At 46.9% G+C, this 24,106-nt stretch overlaps 1 protein-coding gene across 2 annotated transcripts in view; it reads right to left on the bottom strand.

The window, feature by feature from the left end:
* LOC135371173 (Na(+)/H(+) exchanger beta-like) overlaps positions 1-24,106 on the bottom strand; it is an 81,627-nt gene that overhangs the window by 27,261 nt on the left and 30,260 nt on the right. For both annotated transcript variants that reach the window (XM_064605229.1, XM_064605228.1), the window contains exons 3-10: positions 13,820-14,032; positions 11,963-12,100; positions 4,221-4,266; positions 3,345-3,386; positions 1,682-1,747; positions 1,477-1,558; positions 1,372-1,399; positions 978-1,087 (exon numbers count right to left, since the gene is read on the bottom strand). In XM_064605229.1, the coding sequence (XP_064461299.1) occupies positions 978-1,087; positions 1,372-1,399; positions 1,477-1,558; positions 1,682-1,747; positions 3,345-3,386; positions 4,221-4,266; positions 11,963-12,100; positions 13,820-14,032 (725 nt within the window). The remainder of the gene's footprint in view (positions 1-977; positions 1,088-1,371; positions 1,400-1,476; positions 1,559-1,681; positions 1,748-3,344; positions 3,387-4,220; positions 4,267-11,962; positions 12,101-13,819; positions 14,033-24,106) is intronic.

Raw genomic sequence — 24,106 nt, forward strand, 5'->3', positions numbered from 1 at the left:
GGAACAGGTTTCGTCGTCAGAACTAAGTATATGTGGATACCGTGTATTCAAGCGAGTGATATGCCCACAGGATATTCTAGTGGGAGAAGAAGTGAGAAAAGGAAAGAGACGCTCAAAAGTGCAAAAGTTCTGCAGCGTCCTATGTTGAGCATTCGCACGGCGCTGCAACACGGGGAGTGCTACTGCGCACGTAGCAGACGACACCATCGGCCCTGTCGTCTGCTCCGGAATATCTTGTGGCTGAGCAGCAGGATATTCCTCGTGGTCAGATGATTACGAAGAGACATTACGTTGAGCAACGCTGCGCAGATAAGCAAAGCCTGATCGCTTAAATGACGTGACGTAACCATTGAGGGTCCGCCAATCACGACCGTGTTTCCGGTGGCCCTAGCTCTGGAGACGAGCCATCGTCAGCCGCGTGGGAGACACTGGTAGTCACCCAAAGCCTGTGTCGTCTGCTGCGAGTGGCCGCAGCAGACGACATCCTAACTTTATGTGTTCACGGGGTGAAGGAGTGAGAGGAGGCTTAAGCAGGCTTTCTCGCGCTCACGTGACAGCAGAAAGCCATGACGTTGTGCACATCATCCGTCGGAATATTCTGGGACATGTCGCGCGTGTAAATACACCCACTTCCATTTGTAAACAAGAGGGTGCATCTGCGCATGCGCATAACGCAGACGTCGCTGGTGGGCAAAATGGTGTAGCAAACCGCATGGTGTGTACGGCGTATTTGGAGTTTCGGTACCGCGTAGCACATCCAATAGCTACACCACTTTGCGGCATGCCTTTAATAGCGGAAACACGCAGTGACTCGATGATCGCGCGATTCTTGCCCACCAAACAGTCCAACAGCGCCGCCGCATCGCTATGACGTCACGCAGTGAAGTGAGTCTATAGTAAATACACGGTATACTGGGATGGACGCGTTCACAAAGGTGGTTTGAGGCGAGTAGTGGCGAAGATGAAGGTGTACTCACTGCTACGGGGTCAACGGCCGAGATGAGTGAACTGAACACAAGGCACTCGAGTAGGTTTAGGTCCAAGTAGCCGATGGCGCCGACGCTGTTGAGAAAGTAGAGAGTGGGGCCTGCGCCCATATTTCACGGTCACATACTGAATGTTATAGGGTCCATAAACGCCCAATCAACACCAAATGCCTATTACCAAAAGCAAATATGCCAATTGCCCAATTAGTTTTGCATAGTTATACCTTTGTAGCAACCTTTGAAACAATCTCTGAAACAAAATTTTGTCCTAGAATTCATTTACGAAAAAGCGCTTCCAACTGAAACAAAAATCGCTATACCCTTCTGCGTGGTTGGATCGGTATTATTCACTCTTTATGGCCGTTACAGTTCGAAAGAGCCTTACCTATTGTGAAGGCATTGATCACTGTGCCCTGAAAGCAATCCAAAGATGAAGCATCGATACGAACGTCAACGCATGCAGGACGCGTAAGGCGTATCAAATCCTTACCAGAACGGCAAACAGCAAGATAGTCCCAATATTGCTAAAAAAGGCACTGTCGTGGAGAGAGTACGCCGACTCCAGAATGATTCTGAAATAAATAAAAATAAATAAAAACAGGTTTCCGTCCACGAAAGGAAAAATCTTTCTGACACATTATCCTAACACCCTTTGACACGCTCCGTTGACGGCAGTTCATAAAATTTATACTCACGGCGGCAGCAGAAACAGGAAGAACAAGTCTGGAGAGAACGTAGGCACGTAGTCAGAGCGCGTGAAGCTGGAAAAATTACAAATTTATCCATTATATTTGAAACGACACTCGCATATTACTTACTATACTTTACCAATCACAATGATGGACGCATCTAGCGAGAAGACGGATATCACATATCGCCGCTGTCGGCGCATTTAAAGTGTGTGTCGCATAAAGTGATTATATGTCCTTTCCAGTGAAGTTAAAATACGCGCGGAAGCGGTTTTTATAACTCGTCTTATTGCGGCAGGCTTCTGCACGAACTGAACGGGCGCTTGTAAAGCGTGCTTCCCCACAAGAAGAGTGAGCTGTAGGTGAAGCCGTCTATACAGAACATGAACGAAAAAGACGCTGCCGTTTATCGCTGGAAGAACGCACCTGCCCTGCGGCTACGTTTGCTTCCTTTCCGAATTTATTTTTGTTAATGTCCTTATTTCTGTCCTTTCATGACACGAGCCAAGGTACGTACAACATGTCATCCTTTCACGCTGAAAGGTAGGAATATTTTCTTCGCTGCCTTACACATATCTCCTTCTGCGAAACTCACATCGTCATGCAAGTCTGGAACCTTCGGAACCATACCGTGGAATTAACGCAGTGAAACTCTTTCAATTACAGCCCCAAATTTAGACGAAGAAGGTCATTTCGCGGGCTATTTCGCGCGCAAATTTGGTTAAGGGTTTCCGAAGTCCTCCGAAGTCGCAGTGCACTGCGATCGTTACCACTTCCAGCGCGCGCGCGCGCATCGGATTTGACGGACGTTTTACGAGAGGATAAACCGAGAGGCTGTACGGCTGCCGCGCCGATGCATAAAATTCTCCTCGTAACCAAAATGGTGTCAGCCGTTAACACTTTCACGAATTTGCTGGTGAGAAAGTTTGGCATATCCAGCAGTCGAAAAATGGTTGCCTCGCTTTTTATTAGAAGATAATAGGGAAACTGAACTAATAGTACAAAGTAGATTCCAATGCTTTCGGAATATATGGACCTTGTATGGGAATTGATTACATAATTACTTAACTTCAACTATTTTTAATTTACTTATTTCAATTACGTTCACTTTCTCCATTTTTTAAAATTACTGTAAGTTCTCTCTCTCTCTCAGTTCGCTTGTTTTGACACCATTGCTACGTAGTAACGTTCTTAATGGTTATACAGGGAGTCTTGCTGGAGGTAAACAAAGAAAAAGTTCCTTTTCCTTAGAATTACACTCTACTGTGCTGAACAACACTAACGGTTATCAAGTGTGATTTTGCACTGGCATAGAACAATCTGAACAAGTTCCAGTACATGGTCTGTACGGTCTGATTATCAATCGTTACAAATAATTTTAGGAAAATGCAACAAGTCACGGAAGACACGAGAAATACGACACGGGCAGCTGCTCCAGATAAAACATATCGATTACACTTGCTGTTGTGATGGGACCAGAACAGAACATTCCGAAGCACAAAGATGGGAAAACCATGACGGGACGAACAACCCGTGTAACGTTCGCATTGCTTTGACTCTCCGTATAATCCAGCTTCAAGAGCTTACGTTGCTTAGCGTTTCAGACACTTTACACCCAGAGCACGTGGTTTTCCAAACGACACCCCAGCGATCTGATTAAGATACTTACTGAGAGATGCCTCCCACTAGTGTTCCTAAGAGAATCAGCATGCTGCAAAGAAGAGGTGAAAGCGTCATATAAGCATGCCCGAAAATGGCGCGTTATCATCGAAAGAAGATTGCGTGAAATAATATTTGTATAGGCCGGCCCGCATGGTGCGTGCTTCTGTGAATATCGCGCTGCGTAAAACTCTGCATGGCCACACACCGTGAAAAAATACGCCCGTCAAACCGCATGGGGCGCAAATCCCGCTGCTACGTGCACAGCGGGCTTGGCGTATGTGCTTTACGTAGTGTTGGCAACATTCTCCTCTCCTCCTCCTCCTCTCATTTCTGTTCCGTCCCGAAATGGTTGTTTTTGTGGGCGTTCCTGCGTAATTGATTTGCGTTTTGTAAGATGGACCCTCACGCGCGAAAGCCGTTGTACTTGGTGATGTCCTTCTACAGCTTTTTCGTAAGAGCGGCCATTGTTAGAAAGGAAGTAGGATGCTGGACCGGAACCAGAAGTGACTCGCTGCGCCGTGATTGGTTGCTATGGACGCAGATGAACTGACTGCTGCGTGAAATATCAAACCTGCTCCGATGCAGTGAATCACGCGCTACGAGCAGCTGCGACGTACAACATTTCGCGCTGGGCGTGAAAGCTCAGCTTTTACGCAAGAAAAACGCACCATGCGGGCCGCGGCCTTATGAGGAGAATATTATTCCTGTATTCTGAGCCACTCCTGTGCCCCCTTCTCCAGCGACGAAGCGAACTACAAAGACAGTGACCTGTAACTTCTCCCACATGTACGAAAGTTATGCTCAGCGATCGGAACGCCACGTGAACACGGCGGATCATATATGCACTGAACATTTCGTCGTAGCTTCCAGCGGAGACACTCACCACGACTCTGGCACGATCGACGACAGGAAGTTGGCATGGTGAAAAACTGAAAGGAAATTAGAAGATGATTCGAACATACGATATATATACGATACGTTTTATATAGTAAGTTTGTATCTCTATTTCGTTTAACTTCGGCTTAGCAAGAGATATACATTGGTATTGATTGATACATTGATTGAGACATACATGAATAATCCACTTGGTGTATACGATATTTTCTTTGTGTGCTCAAAATACTGACGCTGGACACATTCATGCCTCACTAAAGCAGTTCGAAGTGTCGTGTTTCCTCCTTTCTGTTTTCGATATCTTAATCATTATTGTTTCGTGTGTAATTAGCGTTACGCTTATTAGTTCACAGTAAGACGGGGAAGAAAGTACCTTAGACAACTGTGGAGGAAGGTAGCAACCAAGCGTAAATAAGAGCGTAAAAAGGCGTAAATACCAGAGAAATGTGTCCCGTTTACCTGATCTGCCATTTCCATCAAAGTTTACTAAAACAACACTGAAAGACAGTAGAAACTAAAGCCCTCTACATTTATTTACGGTACTAGCTTTGGCGTCGTGGACCACGTTTCTTCAGGTACCAGTTTGGTAACAGTTCAGCTACCAGGAATTTTAGAAGCAGAGTATTCCCGTGGAGTGGCACTTTAACTGTCAATTGTGCTCCAACAGAAACGTATTACCGAACAACCATTCTCTCACGATTTGCTTACGAACGCAAACGAGCAAAAGCATAATTTTTCTCTTTTTGTTTCTGTTTCATCACTTATGAGGCATTCATTAGAATTCCTTCCGAAGAGTCTAAGAGACCCATATCGGGCCAATATAGGTCCAACGTCGGGCCAATATCGGGTCAAGATGTTGTGCTGCTTGGGAGCTGCTGTAGCGATACGTTTTTTTTTTAGAATGATCTATTGTATCATAGTTGACAGGTACACAGGTGACACCACGAATACAGGCCAGCGTCACCGCTGCGTATCTCAAAGCAATTCGAAGTCTGTTATGCTTTCTGCATACCTCTAAAGTTTGCCAACCGACGCTTTTCTTTATTTGGTTCGTATTGCTTCGACGGTTAAATTCTAGCTTACAGTTCTAGCTTTACGTTTGTTCGTTTTTTAGGCGAAATGCACGCAATCAAGTCTTGTTCCTTCGTACCGGCTTGCAGAAGACAGGTGATCCCTCTAAGCGAAGCATTAGAACACAATGCACGAAGAAAACCCGAAACCAAGTTCGTGACTGAAGCACACGAGAAAGAGACGGTGCGAACATCACGAAAACTTTTTTCCTGCCTGTAATATCGACGTTCCCTAGCGTATTCCAAGGAAACCAGAATCGTCGTTCAGCATCAACAGAGATGGGACTCACAACACGTGTCACTAACAGAGTTTGCGTCGGGGATGGGGGAGGGGGAGGGGGGGATGACAGCCGTCTCGTTCCGCTCAAGTTGTCAGATTGCGTGATGCTCGTTACGTGGAACTACACGAGCACAAACTCGGTTCAAGCGCTAGGATTGCTTCGTTAGTAGCGGATTACGAGCCAAGACTGAGAATGACGGATTGCTGCATCCGTTGACAACGGTTAACAATGCCCGAGAACAACGAACTGGAGAGGCTCTCACACGAATAAGCCTGCGTCGTCGACAACAAATCCGGGGTCGTGTGCACGATCCGGCAGTGCGTTCTGTAATCGTATACAGAGTTTAATAGGCCTTTCGTATTCTTCTGCGCAGGCAGAGTGATATAACGGGGCAACTTACGTTCCTTAAAGGGGTACTGAAGCGCAAAAAAAAAAAAAAAAATTATCACCGCTGGATGTAAACACGTCACGTTGACAGCGATACAAAAGGAACGGGATTCATTTGTCGCGTCGTTCGTGACGTAAGCGCGAAGGAAACAGCAAATTGCCCCTTTCCATCTTTTTTTTCTCTCTCTCTCTCTCAAGAGGCGCGACACGGCGGTGCGTATAGGGTGTCCAATCATAGCGGGAAATTGTTTGCGGCGACCAATCGGAGGCTGCCCCGCATTGTCGTGCCTCTTGAGAGAGAGAGAGAGAGAAGAAAAAACAGGGAAAGGGCAATTTGCGGTTTCCAGCCATATGAACAGTGTTTGTGTCCACTGATACACAACTATAGGAATCTACTTTGCTCAGGGAGGACTGCGCTCCTGCATGTGCTTCAGAGCGATAAAGACCGGAGCAGGCGCGCTTATCTGGCTCGCCCTATAGACGAAACTTTTCATAAAAACCATGGTATCCGCCATCCATCGCCATCTATCGATCGCTGGTCTGCCACCCGCTGCTTCTCGCGGAAAACGGTATGCGTTGCGGACAGTTTTGAACGCGTACTACACTCCGCACTCCACGTAGCCAAAACTGCGGAGTTTAAACACGCGACCACTGCAAAACACGGCAGCAACCACGGTTCATATCAGCCCAGCCCCAGGAACATGCCGCCAGCTAGGCAGGCAGACCGCTCGTCTACCCGACGTTACCCCCCCCCCCCCCACTCCTCCTGAAAAAAAACAAAAACAAAACCCACCTGTTGCGGAGGGTACGAAAGCACGGTTCGAGGGTAGGCTAGAAAGAAGCCAACGACGACGAAGGTTTTTCGCTCCTGGGGCGCGCGGTTTTGGTTTCGGCTCATTTGCATGAGACTACTCGGCGATGGGTATTTCAATGCACGTGCTCGTTTTGGGACTAAAAAACAAAGAAAGAACAAAAGAAAACTCTCCTTCAACGGGGATTGTACCATTCTGCTATCTCACTTTTATCCGAAAGTCTGCACAGTTTCCTTTGAAGTCGGCCCAGGACGCACTATACCCCCCCCCCCTTCGACAGTCGTGAGGCTAGCCGCCTGAGCGTGGCCGACAACGGCAAACAGTACCATCAGCACTATCATCACCAGCATCATCACCAAGATCATCGAGCGCCTACGTAAAGAGTTAATGGATTTTTGGTAATCAGTAGACCCCAAATTTTTAGGCACGAAAAAGAAAAAAAACGTTTTAGGCGCCTATAAAAGGCGCTAAAAATCACGATCTCGACACTAAAAATGGCATTATAGGCGCTTTAAATTGTCGATTTTTTTAGCTGTAGCTCTGAAAGTGCCAAAACAAAGTGAATAAATCAGTTCCATCCGCAAGAACAATAGCGTAAATGGGGGTTGTGGCTGTTTTACTAGTCTTTTTGCTCCACGAAATGCAAAACTTATCCATCCTACCACGGTCACAACTCACAAGGCGTCTCCAGCCATCGCCACCGGTTCCACGACACTTCTCAGGAGGACTTGACGCTGGCAGCATACTGGCGATATATGCGAGATGGGTTTCGAGATAGAATGGCGTAGGTGCAGGCTAGCTGGTGGATAAACTCCGTGATAGGCAAGCGTGAGCGATGGGCAAGAGACGTAAACAAAACAACACGTGTCCTGCCCATCGCTCAGGTGTGCCTATCATGGGTTTCGAGCATCCGAGGCTTTAGTCTAACGGTAGATTTCTTAGTCCTCGAAGATAAGATAAGATTAACTGGGTTATGGTGTATTGGAGCTAGGTGGCTGCCCTAAGAGCGCCTGCAGCTCCAGTTGTTACGCGTTAAAATATGATTTATTGGGAGGGATGGAATTTAGAAGCGGTCTTTTATACCGCTAGAGTCTGTTGGAGTTTAAGTCTCGGAGGACAACATGAGGACAACGTGCGCCCAAACCTGAGCACGACGTACAACGCGTCATCCCTGAAAGACAGAGTGTCTGTGCAACTTGTATCTTGCCACCAAGTTGCTGGCATGAACGACGTAAACAGATTAAGCGTAACTCAAGCAGCGCAGAGGGAGAATTAACTCAATTTTCCTCGACGGGCTCGCCAACCAGCTAACGAGGTTGCCGTCATCACCAATGACCGTTCATTGTACCTGCGGCGCCCTCCTTCCGAGGGTTAGCCAATGTCCGACGAAAAACTTCCAGGCGAGCAAGTTTGATCGAGGAAGAACTCATGCGAATAAAGATGCGCATGTCGGAGAGGGACAGACTTCTTGTAATCATATTATAGTCAGACGAGGTGAAAAGAAAAATCAAGCGAAAGTGTGAAAGACGAGAAGAAGAAGAAGAAAATTTAGGACGTGTTGGTGGTGATGATGATGATGACGATTATGCAACTGCTAACCGCGACTACACTCAGGGTCTGCAACGTCACGATTGGGGGGTGGGGTGGGGGGGTGGGGGGGGGTCAATAGCATGCAACCTAGCTATGGTACGACGATGAACGAAGAAACAGCGAATAGATTTGACTCTGTTCCGCTGTGTTCCCTGCTGTCTCTTCGTCGATTTAGTCCTTCTTCCGGACTACGTCCAGCTCCAGCAGATGGAACCGTCGTCGTAAAAGAGCATTTGTAAGCAACATGGAAACTGGAAATTGCCAGAGGGAGCAAGATCTTGTAACTTTCAGAGTTTATAAAGGCAATTTTGAGCTCTTTTTTTTTTTTATGGAACTCTTTAGTACACAATTTCTTCAATGTATCCCTTAACCTCCATGCGTAATCGTGTTATTTCATCCTCTCTTCGCCTTCTTACTCACTGCTTTGTTATCTATGCCTACAGTCACACCGGTCATTTTTGAGCCATATTCCCGGGAACAGATCATTTACGCTTACGGTGTCAGCATCCAGGTTTCGGGGATTTCCGGCACACGTTACAGAACCCCGGGTGATCGAAATTATCCGCAGCCCCACCCTGCGGCACGTGCATCTACTCCCTAGTTGTTATTATTACACTTATAACTGGTTTGTTTTCGTTATTTGTAACTTCTCTATCTACAAACAAGAGGAGGGGGGAATCCTTTTCCGCCCCCACTTCCCTCTTTCTGACTGGCCGTCTACGAAAGCACATACTGAAGCAGAACCACGCCCGCTCAACGTGCCCGTCTGCCGCGTCTCTCCCAAGGCCGTTCACGGGCTTTCGACCGTAAGGATCGCAAAAGGTAGAAGAACCTCTTCCCTAATGGCATCAAAGCGTATAAGGTCTATGATCTACCGCCAGGATTCATAAATGCTGTCGACGGTATATACCGAAGACTCCTTGTTACGTAATGTTCGCGACTTCTTCAAACGAGATGGGAAGATGTCGAGAGATGTCTTCTCAATCTCGATGAATGCAGTAATGATATACGCGCGAGGGAGCGCTCTGGAAAGGAAAGCGCTTCCCTTTGAGGGGGGGCAACGAGGCAATCGGACTCTGACAGCGTTCGGGTGAATGCAAATCAATCTTCTTCTCCAGCGTAGCGTATATACTTTCACGCTGTGTACACCTCGAAAACATGGCAGTACAGATGACGTTGGTACCTGATGAAGCGTGGTCCCCGCCGCGAAAGCTTGTATTTATTAAACTAGGGAAGCTTATTCGGTGTTGATTTTTTTTATTGTACCCCAAAAACATATGAGAACCGCGGTCTTATTTGTATGTGTGTCTGTAAACACTCCGCGATCGATACACGTAAGAGCGAGAAGCAAAACATAAATAATGTCATCAACTTCCGGCGAAAACTTTCGCCGGAAGCTGTTGACGTAATGAACGCGGCGCGATTCGATGGCATGTTAATGGGGTGAACGAAAGGCGTAAAACATTCAAACCACCACAACAACAACAACAACTACAAAGAAAAAAGAAATGTGCAATGTGATGAATGAGGAAATTTGCTACGTCATTTGCAGCTCACTACGCCAGGGCAAGCTGGTTAGAATGAGTATTCCAACCCACGACCTACTAGATTATAGCGACCATCTCATATGGACCCCTCCCCAGCGCCGCATTTGGAGGCTAGCGGTGGCGCTACTCATCGGTCCGGTTATTGCTTCCTCAATTTCGACAGTACTTTGTACTTTACCTTACCTCAGTACTTTTGTACAAGCGGTGGATGTCCCACGTGAGATGCTTTCGAAAGTTGATTCTCATCATCAGTCTACGCGTTTTCACAGGAGTTGTTGCTGTCGTCTGCTACGGTGGCAGTACGTCCGCATCTGCGCGTTCAAAATTCAAATTTCCATTGTCCAATCATGATGTAGATCTCGCAGGCCGATGAGTAGCGCCCCTAGCGGATCATGCGGACGAGCTCCTCATAGGGATTGCCGATTATGACATGGTCGCTATAATCTAGTAGGTCGTACTCCAACCAGAACAAGCAGCGGTGTATAGCGATAAGCGGCTGTATGCAATCCCAAAGAACAACACGGGACAGCTGCCCTTGCGTTGTGCTACGGGGGTTGTCCTGCGCTGTCCTGTGTTCATGAACATGATTTAGTCGTATTCTTCACAGTCATAGAGTGATTTTACCGTTGTTTCACTGTAACGTTCGAAACAGCCAATTTCACTTCGTTCTTTTATACAGATTATCGACACGGTAGCTCCAACGCGACAATTCCATTTTACTCCATGAATTCTCGCGACTGCGGCATGTTCATTCCTATGTTTCATTTACCTCAGCTACCACTACGGTGCTCAGAAGCATTACCGCTTCACGCTTGGCCAAGGATGGTAGCATACGACAGAGGAAATAAACGACAGTATCGTGTGCCAGCCAGGGATGTCCGCGGCACATTAAAGAACACCGTCTGGACTCGGACCAAAGCTACAAAACTGCCGTCGTACGATTCTTGGTCATGCTTGAAATCGCCACACGAAATAAAATTCGCAACAAATTGTTACGTAATTCATCGCGAGCGGCCTGTGTCCCGCTGCAACATCGTCCCAGTCGTCACAGCCACAAATTCCAGGGAGACGTTGTTTGTTTCAGCGACTCTCAAAACAGCCTTCGGACTTCTTTATTTCAGTAACACGACACTGTGTACATATTGCAAGGTCATTATAAAACCGAAACCCATATGTGCACCTGCATCTCGTTTTCCTTGGTTATCTCGAACAGTACAGGACCGTGTTGAATGCTAATTTACCCGCGGCATCTATGGGTGGGCACGTATGCTGCCCCTCCCCCCCTACCCCCGGCCCTGCTATTACTATCATAACGAACGACTATAAGTAGCTTCGTTTCCGACACAACTTGGAAAAGTGAGAGCGTGGAAGTGTCACTACGACTACGACCATTTTGTCTTTTTCTTTTTTTTTTCTTCTCTCGGCAGGCACTTATGTACCAAAGACAACACCCGTATGCGTTAAAAACAATATGGCTCCGCAAGGGAAGGACGTGCAGTTGTGTAGACGCTAGTTTAGATACTCAGTCGAACAAAACACATGTCCCGATATGACGTAGGGTTCTCGAGTAGCAACAAAAGAAAAAGAAAACAATAGTTGGCAGAAACTGGAAACGAAATTGATGTGCTCAGAGTAATTGGAACCGTCGAAATTGAAGAATGAACGAGAATGAAAGGAGCTGAACGGTACATCTACTGATAGGTTGTTTATATATATATATATATATATATATATATATATGACGAAGCGCTCATTTATTATTTTGGTTTCGGAAGGAATTCCAACAACTAAAGTGCCACAAATTGTTCCGAAGGCCGGGTCGCTTTCTTTTTTTCATCGTGTTTGCCAGCCAGCACGAACGCTAGAGAGGAAGGGGCCTTATCAAGTGTGTGTTCGCGATGAAGACAAATCACCAGGAAAAAAAAAAACTTGACTTCGGGTCAAACTGCGCTGCATCGCGCAAAATAAACGCGGAGTTGCGAACCTGTTATCTTCGCTGACTGTCTTCGACTAAAGCGATATGTTTGAATGAAATAGTACTAACTGAGCTTCGTAAGCCCAGCTAAGATGATGAAGACTGTGAAGACGAAGGGCACGCTGACGAACTCCCATCGTAGACTGGCTACCTGCACACCATGCGCGTCCTCGCCTTCTCCACAATGCATATCCTTGGCCGACTCACCTAGGAGAAGCAAGCATCAGCTGACCGTGTATTCACATGAGCACCATTTCCCGGAATACTCCAGCGGGAGATGCGCAAAACGTAATATAGCTTTCTGCTGTCACACAAGCGCAAGCGCTCAACCTCACGTCCTTTCGTGCGCTTCTAACCGCGGAGAACATCCTGCAGCTCAGCCACAAGATATTCCGTAGCAGACGACAGGGCCGACGGTGTCGTCTGCTATGTCCGCAATACTAACATCACCTACAAATAAAGCCTGACGTACGAAACTACGCAAAAAAAAGAGCGAAACTACGTTACGTAGTCATTAAGAGTCCTCCAATCACGACCGTATTTCGGTGGCCGTAGTTACGAAAACGAGCCAACATCAGCCGCATGGGTAGCCACTTGTAGCCATAAAAAGCCTGTGTTCGATATCGTGTACGGCAATTGGCTGAATCCCGACTTTATATGTCCAAGTGGCGGAGGAGTGAGAGGAGGCACTAACTATAGGCCTTCGGTATCCAGGTGGCGTTGGCTCAGCCCACAAGCTAGGCCTTCACGAATTACACCAGGCCTGAAAGCTCCCAAGAAAAAACAAGAACAGTCTCTGTTCGAAATATCGGCGGCTTCTGTCCTGAGGCAACTCCCTTCCTACATTCTACCGGTTCGCTGGATTTCTACCCATCTATGTGCCACGCTTAGTTCGCTTACCTGCCACGTTGCCGCTCCCTACATGGGTCAAAAGGCTGCTAAACAGACCAGGGATCCTCAATGATGAACGGCTATACTACACATCATCTTCGTTCGTGGTATAGCATTAGAGCCAGCAGTGACGGTTGTAAGCTCTACAAGGATGAATTGCTGTCACAGTGTGTTCGAATAAACGCTTGAAAAGATTTGGTCAAGAGCATTGATTTAAGCTATTTGGGTGTGGGCCGTCGGCCCGGACTAGCAGACGACACCCATCTTTATAACACAAGTTCAGACATACTCGCTTATAAAAGTTGTTAAACTTCAGTAAGTTCTGGAATTAAACTTCAAAACCCATACTCTAAACCATGCGCAGGCTTAGTCTTTAAACGAAATGCTCTCGGAGTTGGAGATAATTTTTTCGCAGACGATCAGTGGTCATCAGCTAGCCCGTCTCGAGAGAGAGAAAGAGTTAAGTTGGGGGAGTTTGAGGTATGAAAAAAAAAAGGAAAGAAAAGGAGAAGAGTCTTGCTTGTGCCCATTCCCTTTCCTTCCTTATGATGCACAAGATCCAGGAGCGAAATCGATTCACCTGAAACAACAAAGCAAGCTTTTTACGTATTTTTCAGAAATCCTCACGCATGCGAGGTATAGTTCCCTCTTTCTTCTGAGCAGATTTCCCAGAGCGCAAAGCTGTGCCGAAGCTCGCGAAACTCCGAAACTTGGCAAGGCCCCAACAACATCATCGTTCTGGGCCACGTAGCCAGCGCCATATGGCAGATTAGTGAACTAAGTTCGGCGCACGCTTTCAATGGGGAAATCGCGGAGCTTTCAGGCCTGGTGTAATACATGGAGGCCTAGCCACAAGACATTCAGTAGCAGACGACAGGGGACGATGGTGTCGTCTGCTGTGTGCGCAGTACGTTTTGCTTTTTCTTTCTCTAGAATATTCCGTGGGAATGTCGCTCGTGTGCACACACGGTAAACTTCAAACCCACAAAACACAAGGGCTCACCGAAGTAAACACCAAAGGTTCCTTTGTCTTACCATGTCCCGCGTGCTTTTCGTGGGTCGTTGAAACATCCACGTGAGGCTGACTCGTTTCCGTGGGTGAAGTGGGGCCTTCTCCAGGCAAGGTACCGCTGCTCTCGTCGTCGAAGCTACGGGTCGCCGTCGGAGGAGGCGGCGTCGTGGACGCCTGCCTCTTCCGAAGCGACCGCAGGAAGCCGTGGTCATGATGCCGTAGCGAGGTCACCACACCTGCAAGACGCCTGTCCGTTATTCTTTGGCAGTACTTCAATCGGCAGTATTACACAAAAACATGAGGTCCGCTGCATGTTTTTCAATTCGCGTCCCAGTAGTGCGAGTTACTTCCAATACTACTAATAAGAAGAATTCGCGACTGTACGTCACGTTTCATGCGAAAATACTCTGCATCTGCAATGTAAAAATAAAATAAAATGAATGAATCTTTAGGCATTGTTGCAAACGCATTTAAAGGGACGGTCGCATTCGTTCCAGTCGATTTCGAAACTAGAGAGTGTGATTTTATTCCTCGTGGACCACTGGTCACGGTACCGAAAACCCCACGCGAAATAAGGGCGTAATTTGACTGTTATGCGACGGAATACACGACAAGAGCAGACGACGGATGTTGAGAGTATTCGGGAATTCCCTTTCTGGAAAAACGAGAAAACGTCACTCCCTAAGTACCAATGAGGGCGCGACCTTGAGAAAAGGGACGCCGCGGGCGTCTCAGAGTTATGGGGCGTCTGGACGGTACCTGAGCTGTGCCGCTGTACGTCACCGGTCACGTGAGGGGAGTAACATACGTCACGACGTCCTCTCGTTCTGCGATGCGCTCTTTTCACGAGGAGGAGAATTTTTCGAAGGTGGGGGTGCGGAACAGACCCCTCGCGCTCGCTCTGTTTGTATAGTGTAGGTCGCCTACGCTCATCGTTCTTTCGCACGAGCTCATTTTATTCGAGAGGATAGAGAGGTAGCAAGTGAGCTGGTGGTATTTAAGTTATGGATCATTTTATTCGTTGGAGAACACTCTCGTCGGAGCTTCTGCGGCCGCTACAGCAGCGCGTATCTTTAAAATCTGCATGTTTAATGTTGAAACGCCTTTTGGACAATAAAACTGCCAGGTAGACTGTCGGCCGATGCCGACCATAAGTGGTGTCGGTTTCCTAGATGGGTTTCCGAATGCGGCCGTTCCTTTAAATGCAATAGCTCTATAGGACCATCTCTGGCGGCAAATATTTGGCGAAACTCACTTTGAATGCTATTGATTTTTTATTGTAAGACTTTTAATGTTACCGGCCTCGGTGGCTCAGTCGGTAGCGTGTTCGCCTTCTGATCGCGGGCTCGAACCCGGCCGAGGACGCCAGCGAATTGGTGGCAGGTTACAGGTTGCTTAGTCACGCAATCTTCGCGTTAAAATACGGGGTGCCGTGTGGTGAGCTTTCATCGCACGTTAAAGCACCCTCAGGTGGGCAAAAGCAATCCACAGACCGACCGCTGTGGCGTCGCTCATGATCTCAGTTGTCTCGCGACGTAAACTCCCAATCATTATTATTATTACTTGTAATGTTCTGCAGTTTCTTTTTTTTTTTTTTTCATTGTTGTTGTTGGTGGTGCCAATGAAAGAGCTCGCCTTGTCGGTTTTTTCACTGTTACTATGGTGGTTCCAGCCCAGCGTACCGCAAACACTGTCGGGTGATCACGTGACAGTGTCACGTGGCCCCATAAGGCCGCGGACGGGCTTACACGTTCGTTGGCCCAATAAAGCTATCGCTTTAATAATTTTACAAATAAATAAGATTTACTGGACAGGGGAAAATAATTTTTAAGTGTGCTTATGTGTGTGTGGTTATGGTGGTTATGTCTCGTAATATGAAAACTTCGAGGGAACTTTCTCCATCGTTGAGCAAACATTTCGCTGCGTTCAAAAAAAAGAAAAAAGAGAACATTTTCTATGAACAAAGCAAGCAGGACATAAGGTTCTGAATGGGATGTTCCAGCCACAGAGATGTCCATTTAAAACTTGTCCGAAGAATTGATAATTAAATTAATGATGAGTGCACGGGCGTCCCAAGTTCACCATCACAGCTGTCACGGCTCACGAGGCGCTGCATTGCAGCGAGATAGGTCACGTGTTTATGAGAACCAGTAAAGAATGACCTTAGCCCTCCCTCCTTTCATGTCAGACCTTAACGTGTACGTGTGTTAAAGCGTTTATATCTGCTCAAGTATATCACGTCGTTGAATAATTCACTTCTTGTTTTCTCTCTCTCTCTCTCTTTCTCTCTCTCTCTCTCAATACTGTGTCGTGCAGTCATGTGTCGAAATATTTTATTGAAGAAGCGCACCTTTCTTCGGCGACCAGCTATGCCATGAACGGTTCGCAAATAAGGTCTAGGAACAAAAGGTCCCGTCTGACTCGCACTTCGGGGCTATTTTGTAAAGTGGCCAATCCCTCGAGGGACCCTAAGCGCATTTGCGCCCGAGTCAGCTCCGAAAAGCAGCTCCACTTTGAAGAAAGACTGTGTTTGAAAGCTCTACTTCTTTCCCATTTCATTTCACATATAATGCGATCCAATCTGCACTCAGTAGGAGCTCCACTGTATCAAATTTCGAGGATCGTCAAATTTATGCAGTGACGAAAATAGGACGCGGATGAGGCATTAAATTTGACGTTCTCTTGCGGCGCAGAAGTAAATTCAGACGCAATTAGAAGCAAACTGTTACCTAAGCAGACCTTGTTGTGCCTTGTTGTGGACAAAGCAGTTAACACGCGTCAGTACGAAACGGATTGCTTCGCCGTCGTCACCTCATTGCCATATTCATATGTCTCATGCAGTCCCGTCAGTATTGGCGTAGTGGGCGACAGCTCACGTGGCGAATTTCCCCATTCATCATCATCATTATATTTGTTGTGGGGATGCGTTGATTATAATATTACATAGTGCCAATTTTTTTTTTATTCCTTTAATTTCTAAATAAGAAGACAAATGTGGTAGAGAATTACGTCCTTGGTTACGTCGCGTACCTCGTGAGAGTATAATATCTCATTTCATTTTCGTTTATTTTCCAATCAGCTGGATCGCTATAAAACACGTGACCCTGTGTAGCATCTTAACGTCAGAAAATTTTGGTGGAATTTTGGAGGCTTTTTGAGGAGTCACCACAAACGCACTTAGAGCGGGCACTATCAGCACATCAGCTGAAGTGGAAGGACAGAAGCGCATGTCTATCAATAGAAAATACTGTATATTAAATATGCATATATATACCGGGTGTTTCTCAAAGGTCCTTGGCTGAATAATTCGTCAACACGTGGCGCTATCCAAAAGCTTTCTTTTCTTTTATCTTTTTTTCTTTCTTTCTTTCTTTTTTTTTCCAGTGAGCGTCCCTGAGACATCGACCGAGAACAGAGCAGTGAGCGGGCGGGCACGTGCGTGACGGAAGATAAGGAACAGACAGAAGAGACGCTTCAATGCATTCGTCATCATCAGATCAAAGCACGCTCTGCGGATCCTTATCTTCCGTCACCCCCGTGTGTGGACGAGGTGGATGAAGACGTAAATAGCAGCCGGACAGGTGAGCAAAAGGGCGCATTGGTAGGCTGCTCTGTGCAAGAAATGTGTAAACCGAAACATAGTGGGCAGAAGAGGAAGAGGTGGCGAAAGAGGAAAATAAAGTTACGTTTCAGCGTTCTAGGCTGGAGGCAAGGGGTCTTCCGTTTGAACATTACGTTAATTACTCTAAAAATCACCAAGTATCGATAGCGCCAGTTGTTTACGAATTATTCGGCAAGGGTATACCTTCGTGAAACACCCGTTACGAAAGAACCGGCTTATCAGGTACCTAACAGCCATATCTAAAAAGGGAGCAATGGGAATTCTCTTTATCCTATTCCCATGAGTGCATGGAGCCGCCCTTTTCAATTTGTGGGCCTGCAGCGCGTTGATACAGACGCTTCCTACTAACGCAGACAAGAAGCGGAATAGTAGACGTACGTACACATCGTGCCAAGGCCTTCTTAATTGAAGCAACTTAAAAGCGGTCTTCTAACTTGACAAAAAAAGAAAAGCTGAAAGAGAGGGGAGAGAGAGAGAGAGCGTACACGTGCGCAGTATTATATTTCGCATAAAGAGTGATCCCCGTGAGACGCATCGTAGAGAAATATCCGGACTTCTGCTCTTCCTTAGCAGCTCTCTTACGATCTTTTCGTTACGATGAGCCCCTCCGTTATAGATATGAATAAGATACGAATAAGCCCTAATGACCGAACTAATTGAAATTCATTAACTGTATAGCCTTTTCGTTGATCGCATTTTGTCGTACACATCTTAGCCTACTTAGTGATTTTCTTTGCAGCGATGAAGTAATATATACATTACATTCGGAGCTCGCGAAAATTTTCCAGATGAAGCTATTCAAGTGAAAGGAATCAACCATAATATCATGTGGAAATCAACGTTATAACCGGAGAAAGAGGTAACATTTACTCGAGTTTGAAGAACACAGAGACAAAACGAAACTGGAGGTAATGTTTCCTCTTAGTATAGTACGTAATTCATTCATCGTTATAACCGGGCTATGTTGGCGTGCCGCAGAATCCGACTCATACACAACAGCACGAAGCACTACAGAACGCTTAGACTAGAACCAACAACATAAAGATGCGTTGGAAATACATTAGCTTAAAACAGGCCGAAATATACAATGCTATACTGTGCTATGCTAACGTAATAACTGGGAGCGTTATAACTTGTCATATACGTCGAGCCTTCAACATTTATGTGTAGTCTTTATTTTTCGGGTTCCGTATACGTCTTCGTCGAACGGCGCTCTTACGTTACACATTGACGAACCCCTCCATGTTCCTATTTTGCTCCCACACTTCCCAAAATAAACCACCAGAGAAGTTTCCACAAAGCAAAAAGAGGCTTAGCTCGCGGCCAGCCGAAGAGCCCAGCTTTCACAAGCACTCCCGCGCATGTGAATTTCGATAACTAATGCACATTCCGTAATATACATATATGCTACACATACTTTTTTAAGACATTTTTTTTTTTTAGAATTATACAGTATGCGCAACTAAATTAAGCTGCTAGGTCGATGTGTAGCAGAGGTGTAACCAGCTTTGCAGGGATATGCTGCCGCATCTACCATGCCAGCCTGTACCGCACCTCAAGTGCAATGCAGTAGTCAGCTCTTATTGTGCTGGATACCCCCTGAGCACGAAAGTCATTATGTGAGCCAGTCCGATGCGATGTCTCCGCGACAATCAAGAGGGACGTGACAGAGCATTTGCTTGTTCCTGATTGGGTCAGAAACAAAAACACGCAAACTCCGAATGTCTGCCGCGCTTCTGAACATTGACGTTGGGAAAGGACACTGCCAGCACAACCTAGATAGAAAACAACGGCTTACTTGTCGCCATGACGTAACAATTAAGAGTCAGCCAATGAGGATCGTGTTTTCAGCGGTCGTGGCCATGAAGACGAACCACCGTCGTCTGCGAGTTGTGATCGAACATCCCCGCGTAGTAAATGGGAAAACTTGGAAATAAAGCGCAAAACGGTCTCAATCTTTCTCAAAACTGATTTTCTGGAAAGCGTCTTACACTTTTTATCGAAATATTTAGGTCTGCAGGTTCTATAGGTGAGCTGCAATCATCTGCGGGTTCTTGAATTCGCAGAACGGTGAACCGCAGTTAGCAGACGAATTCTGACTCTTAATCGAAAGAGGGAGAGGAGGAAATGAGCAGGCCCTCTGTATCTAGGTGGCGTTGGACACTGCCTCCTTACGAACCCTTTGCTTTCTCTATTTTTCACTCTCCCAGCTCTTCTTTGCCTAGCCACCTTCCTTACGATTTCCATGGCGTGTGCCACAATACATGACAAGCCCACTACAAGGTGAAACTTGTTATTGCTCGCGGCTCATCTCGTTAATACGTGTTGATACAGAAAAGTTACGCAAAGGACGTCCTCACCCCACCCTCTATATCGATTTCCTTCAGGCCATTTCAAAGATTGGCTCCCGTCGAGGTAATCCTTCAGGAAGTGAGCTTCAAACAGACACGACAGTGGTATCAGTTGCCATCTTCCGTCGACGCCTTCTATTGGAACCCAATCTAATATAGAACCCAGATGCAAGCGTAGTCCTCTCTGCCAATCGCATTATGCAAATCTTTCTGCACACACCTTTGTTTGAAAGCCGATCCAGGCGGGACTCCCTGGTGTTTGTCTCAAGGAGTGCGCCCGTAGTACGTGAAGACGACGGCTTATGTGTTGGGTATCGGCCGACACAACACGATACGATACGTCGGATGCTTTGCTACGTACGCTATATGCAGCTCGTTCAGATACACTTCCATGTCTTCAGTCGTTCTGTTAATGTGCCCCGAATTAAGCAAGAGACGCGACCTTCGTTGTTCATATACGCTGTTGTAACCCTGCACGATACACTACGGGAATAGAGGATTTGCCAAGGAACAGTGCTTGCGGAAAAAGTTACCGCGCACGGCATATGACGCGTGTACATCTAAGGGAAGAAGAAACGGTTTTACAACACGCACACCACACATTACCGGCGAGATTTATCATGTGACACAGCGCAGAAAAAAAGAGCGAAAATAGACACACAAAACTTGCCAACTAACCCAACTCTCTACACTATAAGTTACCACGTGGCATATGAAACGTACAGCGCTTGTAGCTTGCAAGGACATGCTGTTGAAAACAAGACACTATCACAATCAGGACCATCCTCGTCGGTGAAGGACAGAAGGTTTATTCAACGTTACTTGGAAGCTTACGAGTGGACTTGGAATACATGCCTGCGGGACAGACGTGAATTTTATAGGCTTTTCACGTTATGTACACGGTACCAGCTCGGTCCAGTTAATCTTCAGCCGCCTTGGTGACGGCGCGGTAACGGTTACCCTTCTTCCGCAAGGGTCGCATCTTCAACGGAAGTCGCTTGCGGAACACAAACTTCTTGGCCAGCTTCCGTCCCAGGCCGGTGGCGCTTCGCCTGCGCTGCTGCTTGCGATCCTTGTCGTTCTGTTGCTGGTGCTTGACGATGGGTTGTTGCCGATGGCGGAGCACCACATGCCTGCGCTGAGATATTGCGTAGGCCAGCCTCTCCTGCGGTGGCCTGTAGCTCGCTAACGATCGCCGCATGACAGCTTCCTGAGACCTTCTGGAGAGGAAGACCACAGCGAACAGTGCTAGGACGATCACCGATATGATGACGATCAGCACGAAAGTCATGAAGCCAAACATGGTAAGGCGGAAGGCGCGGCTCGGGGTCTCGCTGCCGCCACGGGGAACCATGGCTGCAGGACAAGGATTTCGCCTGCCTAAGGTCCGATGTCTGTGTAGTTTGGCGAACGCCTTCGCGTGGGGTAGCAGCTCGGGGCACGCGAAGTGTCACGCACTGCCCGCCATTCTGGTTCAGCACAGTCTTTCGCGCCGGTACTTTAGCACGTACTCCGTACAGCCCTATGTGTTGGTGGTGGCGCTGCACATCAAGCGCTTTACCGAGCTAACAAATAGAATAACAGGGCTACACAGAAGTTGACAATTCATTGCCGCTCGGGCACAGGGAGGAAGTGTACAAGTGCGAGTGCGCCTCAGAGGGTATTGATATGGCCTGCTACACGCTACAGTGACGGTCCACAGCACCGGAAGAACTGGAGAAAATCACTCGTCACTGCCTCAGTTCAAACATAGATGTCGCTGGCTGCTGGTCGGATGTGTCATCCATCGCGACACAAACTCATAATCTGCGTAATCCAGGCTCTGGCAGTCACTCATCTTATCTTTTCGCCATTAATGTTCCAGTCACGACCTATATACTAGATTATACCGGTCATGTCTTACACCCCTTTTCAGAGCCGCATTTGGAAGCTAGCAGTGGAGCTGCTAGATGGGCCGTTTATTGCTTCCTCAGTTGCTATAATACCCTGTACTTCAGCGTACCATAGGATTTTTGGACCAACGGAGCATGTCCCACGAGTGACCCGTTCTTGCTAAAGTTGTAAATTGACATTCATCATCATTCTGCGAGTTTTTCATGAGAGCCGTTGCTGTCGTCCGCTTCTGCACGTTCAAAATTCAAATTTCCATTGTCCAATCACGATGGAGGTCTCGCTGGCTGATGTGCAGCGCCCCTAGCGGATCGTCCGGGCTTCAGCATAAGAGTTGCCGTCACGAGCAGCCATGGAGCAGCGAACCAGACGGGAACATAGATCACTGTTGCTTGACAAATTGAGGATTATTTCGCACCAGACGTCGCCCCAGGGCAGCGAATTTAAAATAATTCGCGTTCTTCGTAACATGTTTAACTTGTTGTGCTGCGTTTACAACAAGCAACAAGTTGATAAACTACGCCACCAACATCACCTGCCCGTCTGCTCCTTTACATCACCTTTGCGTTTGATGGTATCTCCAACTGGCGGTACCAATATGCTCTAAGCCGTTTCGAGCTGGAGGAGGCAAGAAGATGGAGGAAAGAATACGGAGGAAAGAGCGTTCCGTTTTGACTACTCGAAGATAGAGCGCGTGCTCCAAAGCGTGCTCGCGTGGCTCAGTGGTTACCGTGCTGGTCATGTCACGTCGAGACAGGGAGGTACCCGGGTTCGGGTGCCGGCTGTGGTGTCTAAGGTTTTTCCTGGGTCTTCCTCAGGCGCTCAGGCACAGCGTTGGTTCTGCGCGAAGCTCGCTTTATGTTTTGCACATGCGCAGAACCACCAACGCCACACCGTACGTACGCAAAGGCGACAGCGTACGATGCACTGAAACTCGCTAATAACCAAAGGAACGGAGTTACTCGAGCATATGCCCCATGTATGATGCATCGACTGACTTTCGTTGGATGCCACGCCTCGATTAGTTTCAGCCGTGCCAGCCCCGTCTGCATAACAGATCGAGCCATCATGGTGGTAATTACAACTAATATGGGGTTAGTCTCTTTTTTTCTTTTCGTATACGTGAGCATGCCATCATACCTTATTTAGAAGGAATAATACAGGTCGCTCAGCATAAAACCGCAAAATTAATATCGCAATATTGCAAAGAAAGTACGTGCAAAACATGTGCATACAGTCAATGTGGAGAAACTAGACACCGCGTCCATCAAGATTACGAGAGGAATTAACTATGTGCGCGCTACCTATTAGTCAAACCAGTGAAATGGTGCCTTGGTACCATTCGTACAGCAGAGGGAATCCAACTATGAAGCCTTCTTTAAAGCGCCACTACGGACTAAATCTCGTGTCTTCAGCATCCTACCAAAGTTATGTTACTGAAACATTCTTGTCTCACTTTACATTCCTGCAAAATATTTTGGCTCTACGTGACGCGAAAGCTAGAGAAAATTTATTTTTTATTTTTGAGAACTTTGACGTCATGTTAGGCTCCGACGGAGCGTCCGGCTCTCACCTGACAACGTTGTTGCCCTTCGCATCTTCCGGGGGGGCTTACTTTTTGCCCTCCGTTAGCGGAGCCCCACGTGACATATCGTCCGACCGCTCCGACCTTCGAGAAAACACAAAGAGAGAATACATCTCTCCCATTTTCCCCTCTTTCGATCAGCGTCACGTAACTTCTCCACCACGTGACCCTCCCCAGACGCCGCCGTCGTTGCTAGGAGACGAGTGTCCACTCCAGAACGTGACATCACTGCGATTTGTGGGCTTATGATTACATCACCCGCTCCTCGCGTCATCGAAACTTGTGGAGGCTCAGCAGATTTTCAAAAATGGACAAAAATGCACAGCGTTCGTAAACAGGATTGAAATTTCGCGTACAGAATCCTTGAGGCACCTTCTTTTCATGGACTAAATAAAATAAACGCTGTAAAACAAATGCAGTATAGTCTACAGAGTCTACAACGTTTTGCACCTGACGAAATGTAGACTACTCTACATGAATTCCTCTGTACATTAAAGCGGGCTTCATTGTTGGATTTCCTGCATACCATACGTAGAACAAGCAATGGTCGTACGTACCACCGGCGAAAACGCACCCAGTGGTGTGTTTAAATACGTGCACACTGGCTCACCCTGCCCGTATATATATATATATATATATATATATATATATATATATATATATATATATATATATATATATATATATATATATATAAGTACAGAAAAGGTAAAGAAGGGATTCAGAAGCCTTGAGGGAGAGTTTAAAAAATTTATTACAACTAATTACGGGAGAGAACTAAGGTTTATTTACATGTTACAGGGGTCGACGTTTCGGCGACAGCGTCGCCTTCCCGTCGTTCCCGTCGCCTTCCCGTCCTGTG

This window comes from Ornithodoros turicata, chromosome 10 (assembly GCF_037126465.1).
Source record: "Ornithodoros turicata isolate Travis chromosome 10, ASM3712646v1, whole genome shotgun sequence".
Taxonomy (NCBI): domain Eukaryota; kingdom Metazoa; phylum Arthropoda; class Arachnida; order Ixodida; family Argasidae; genus Ornithodoros; species Ornithodoros turicata.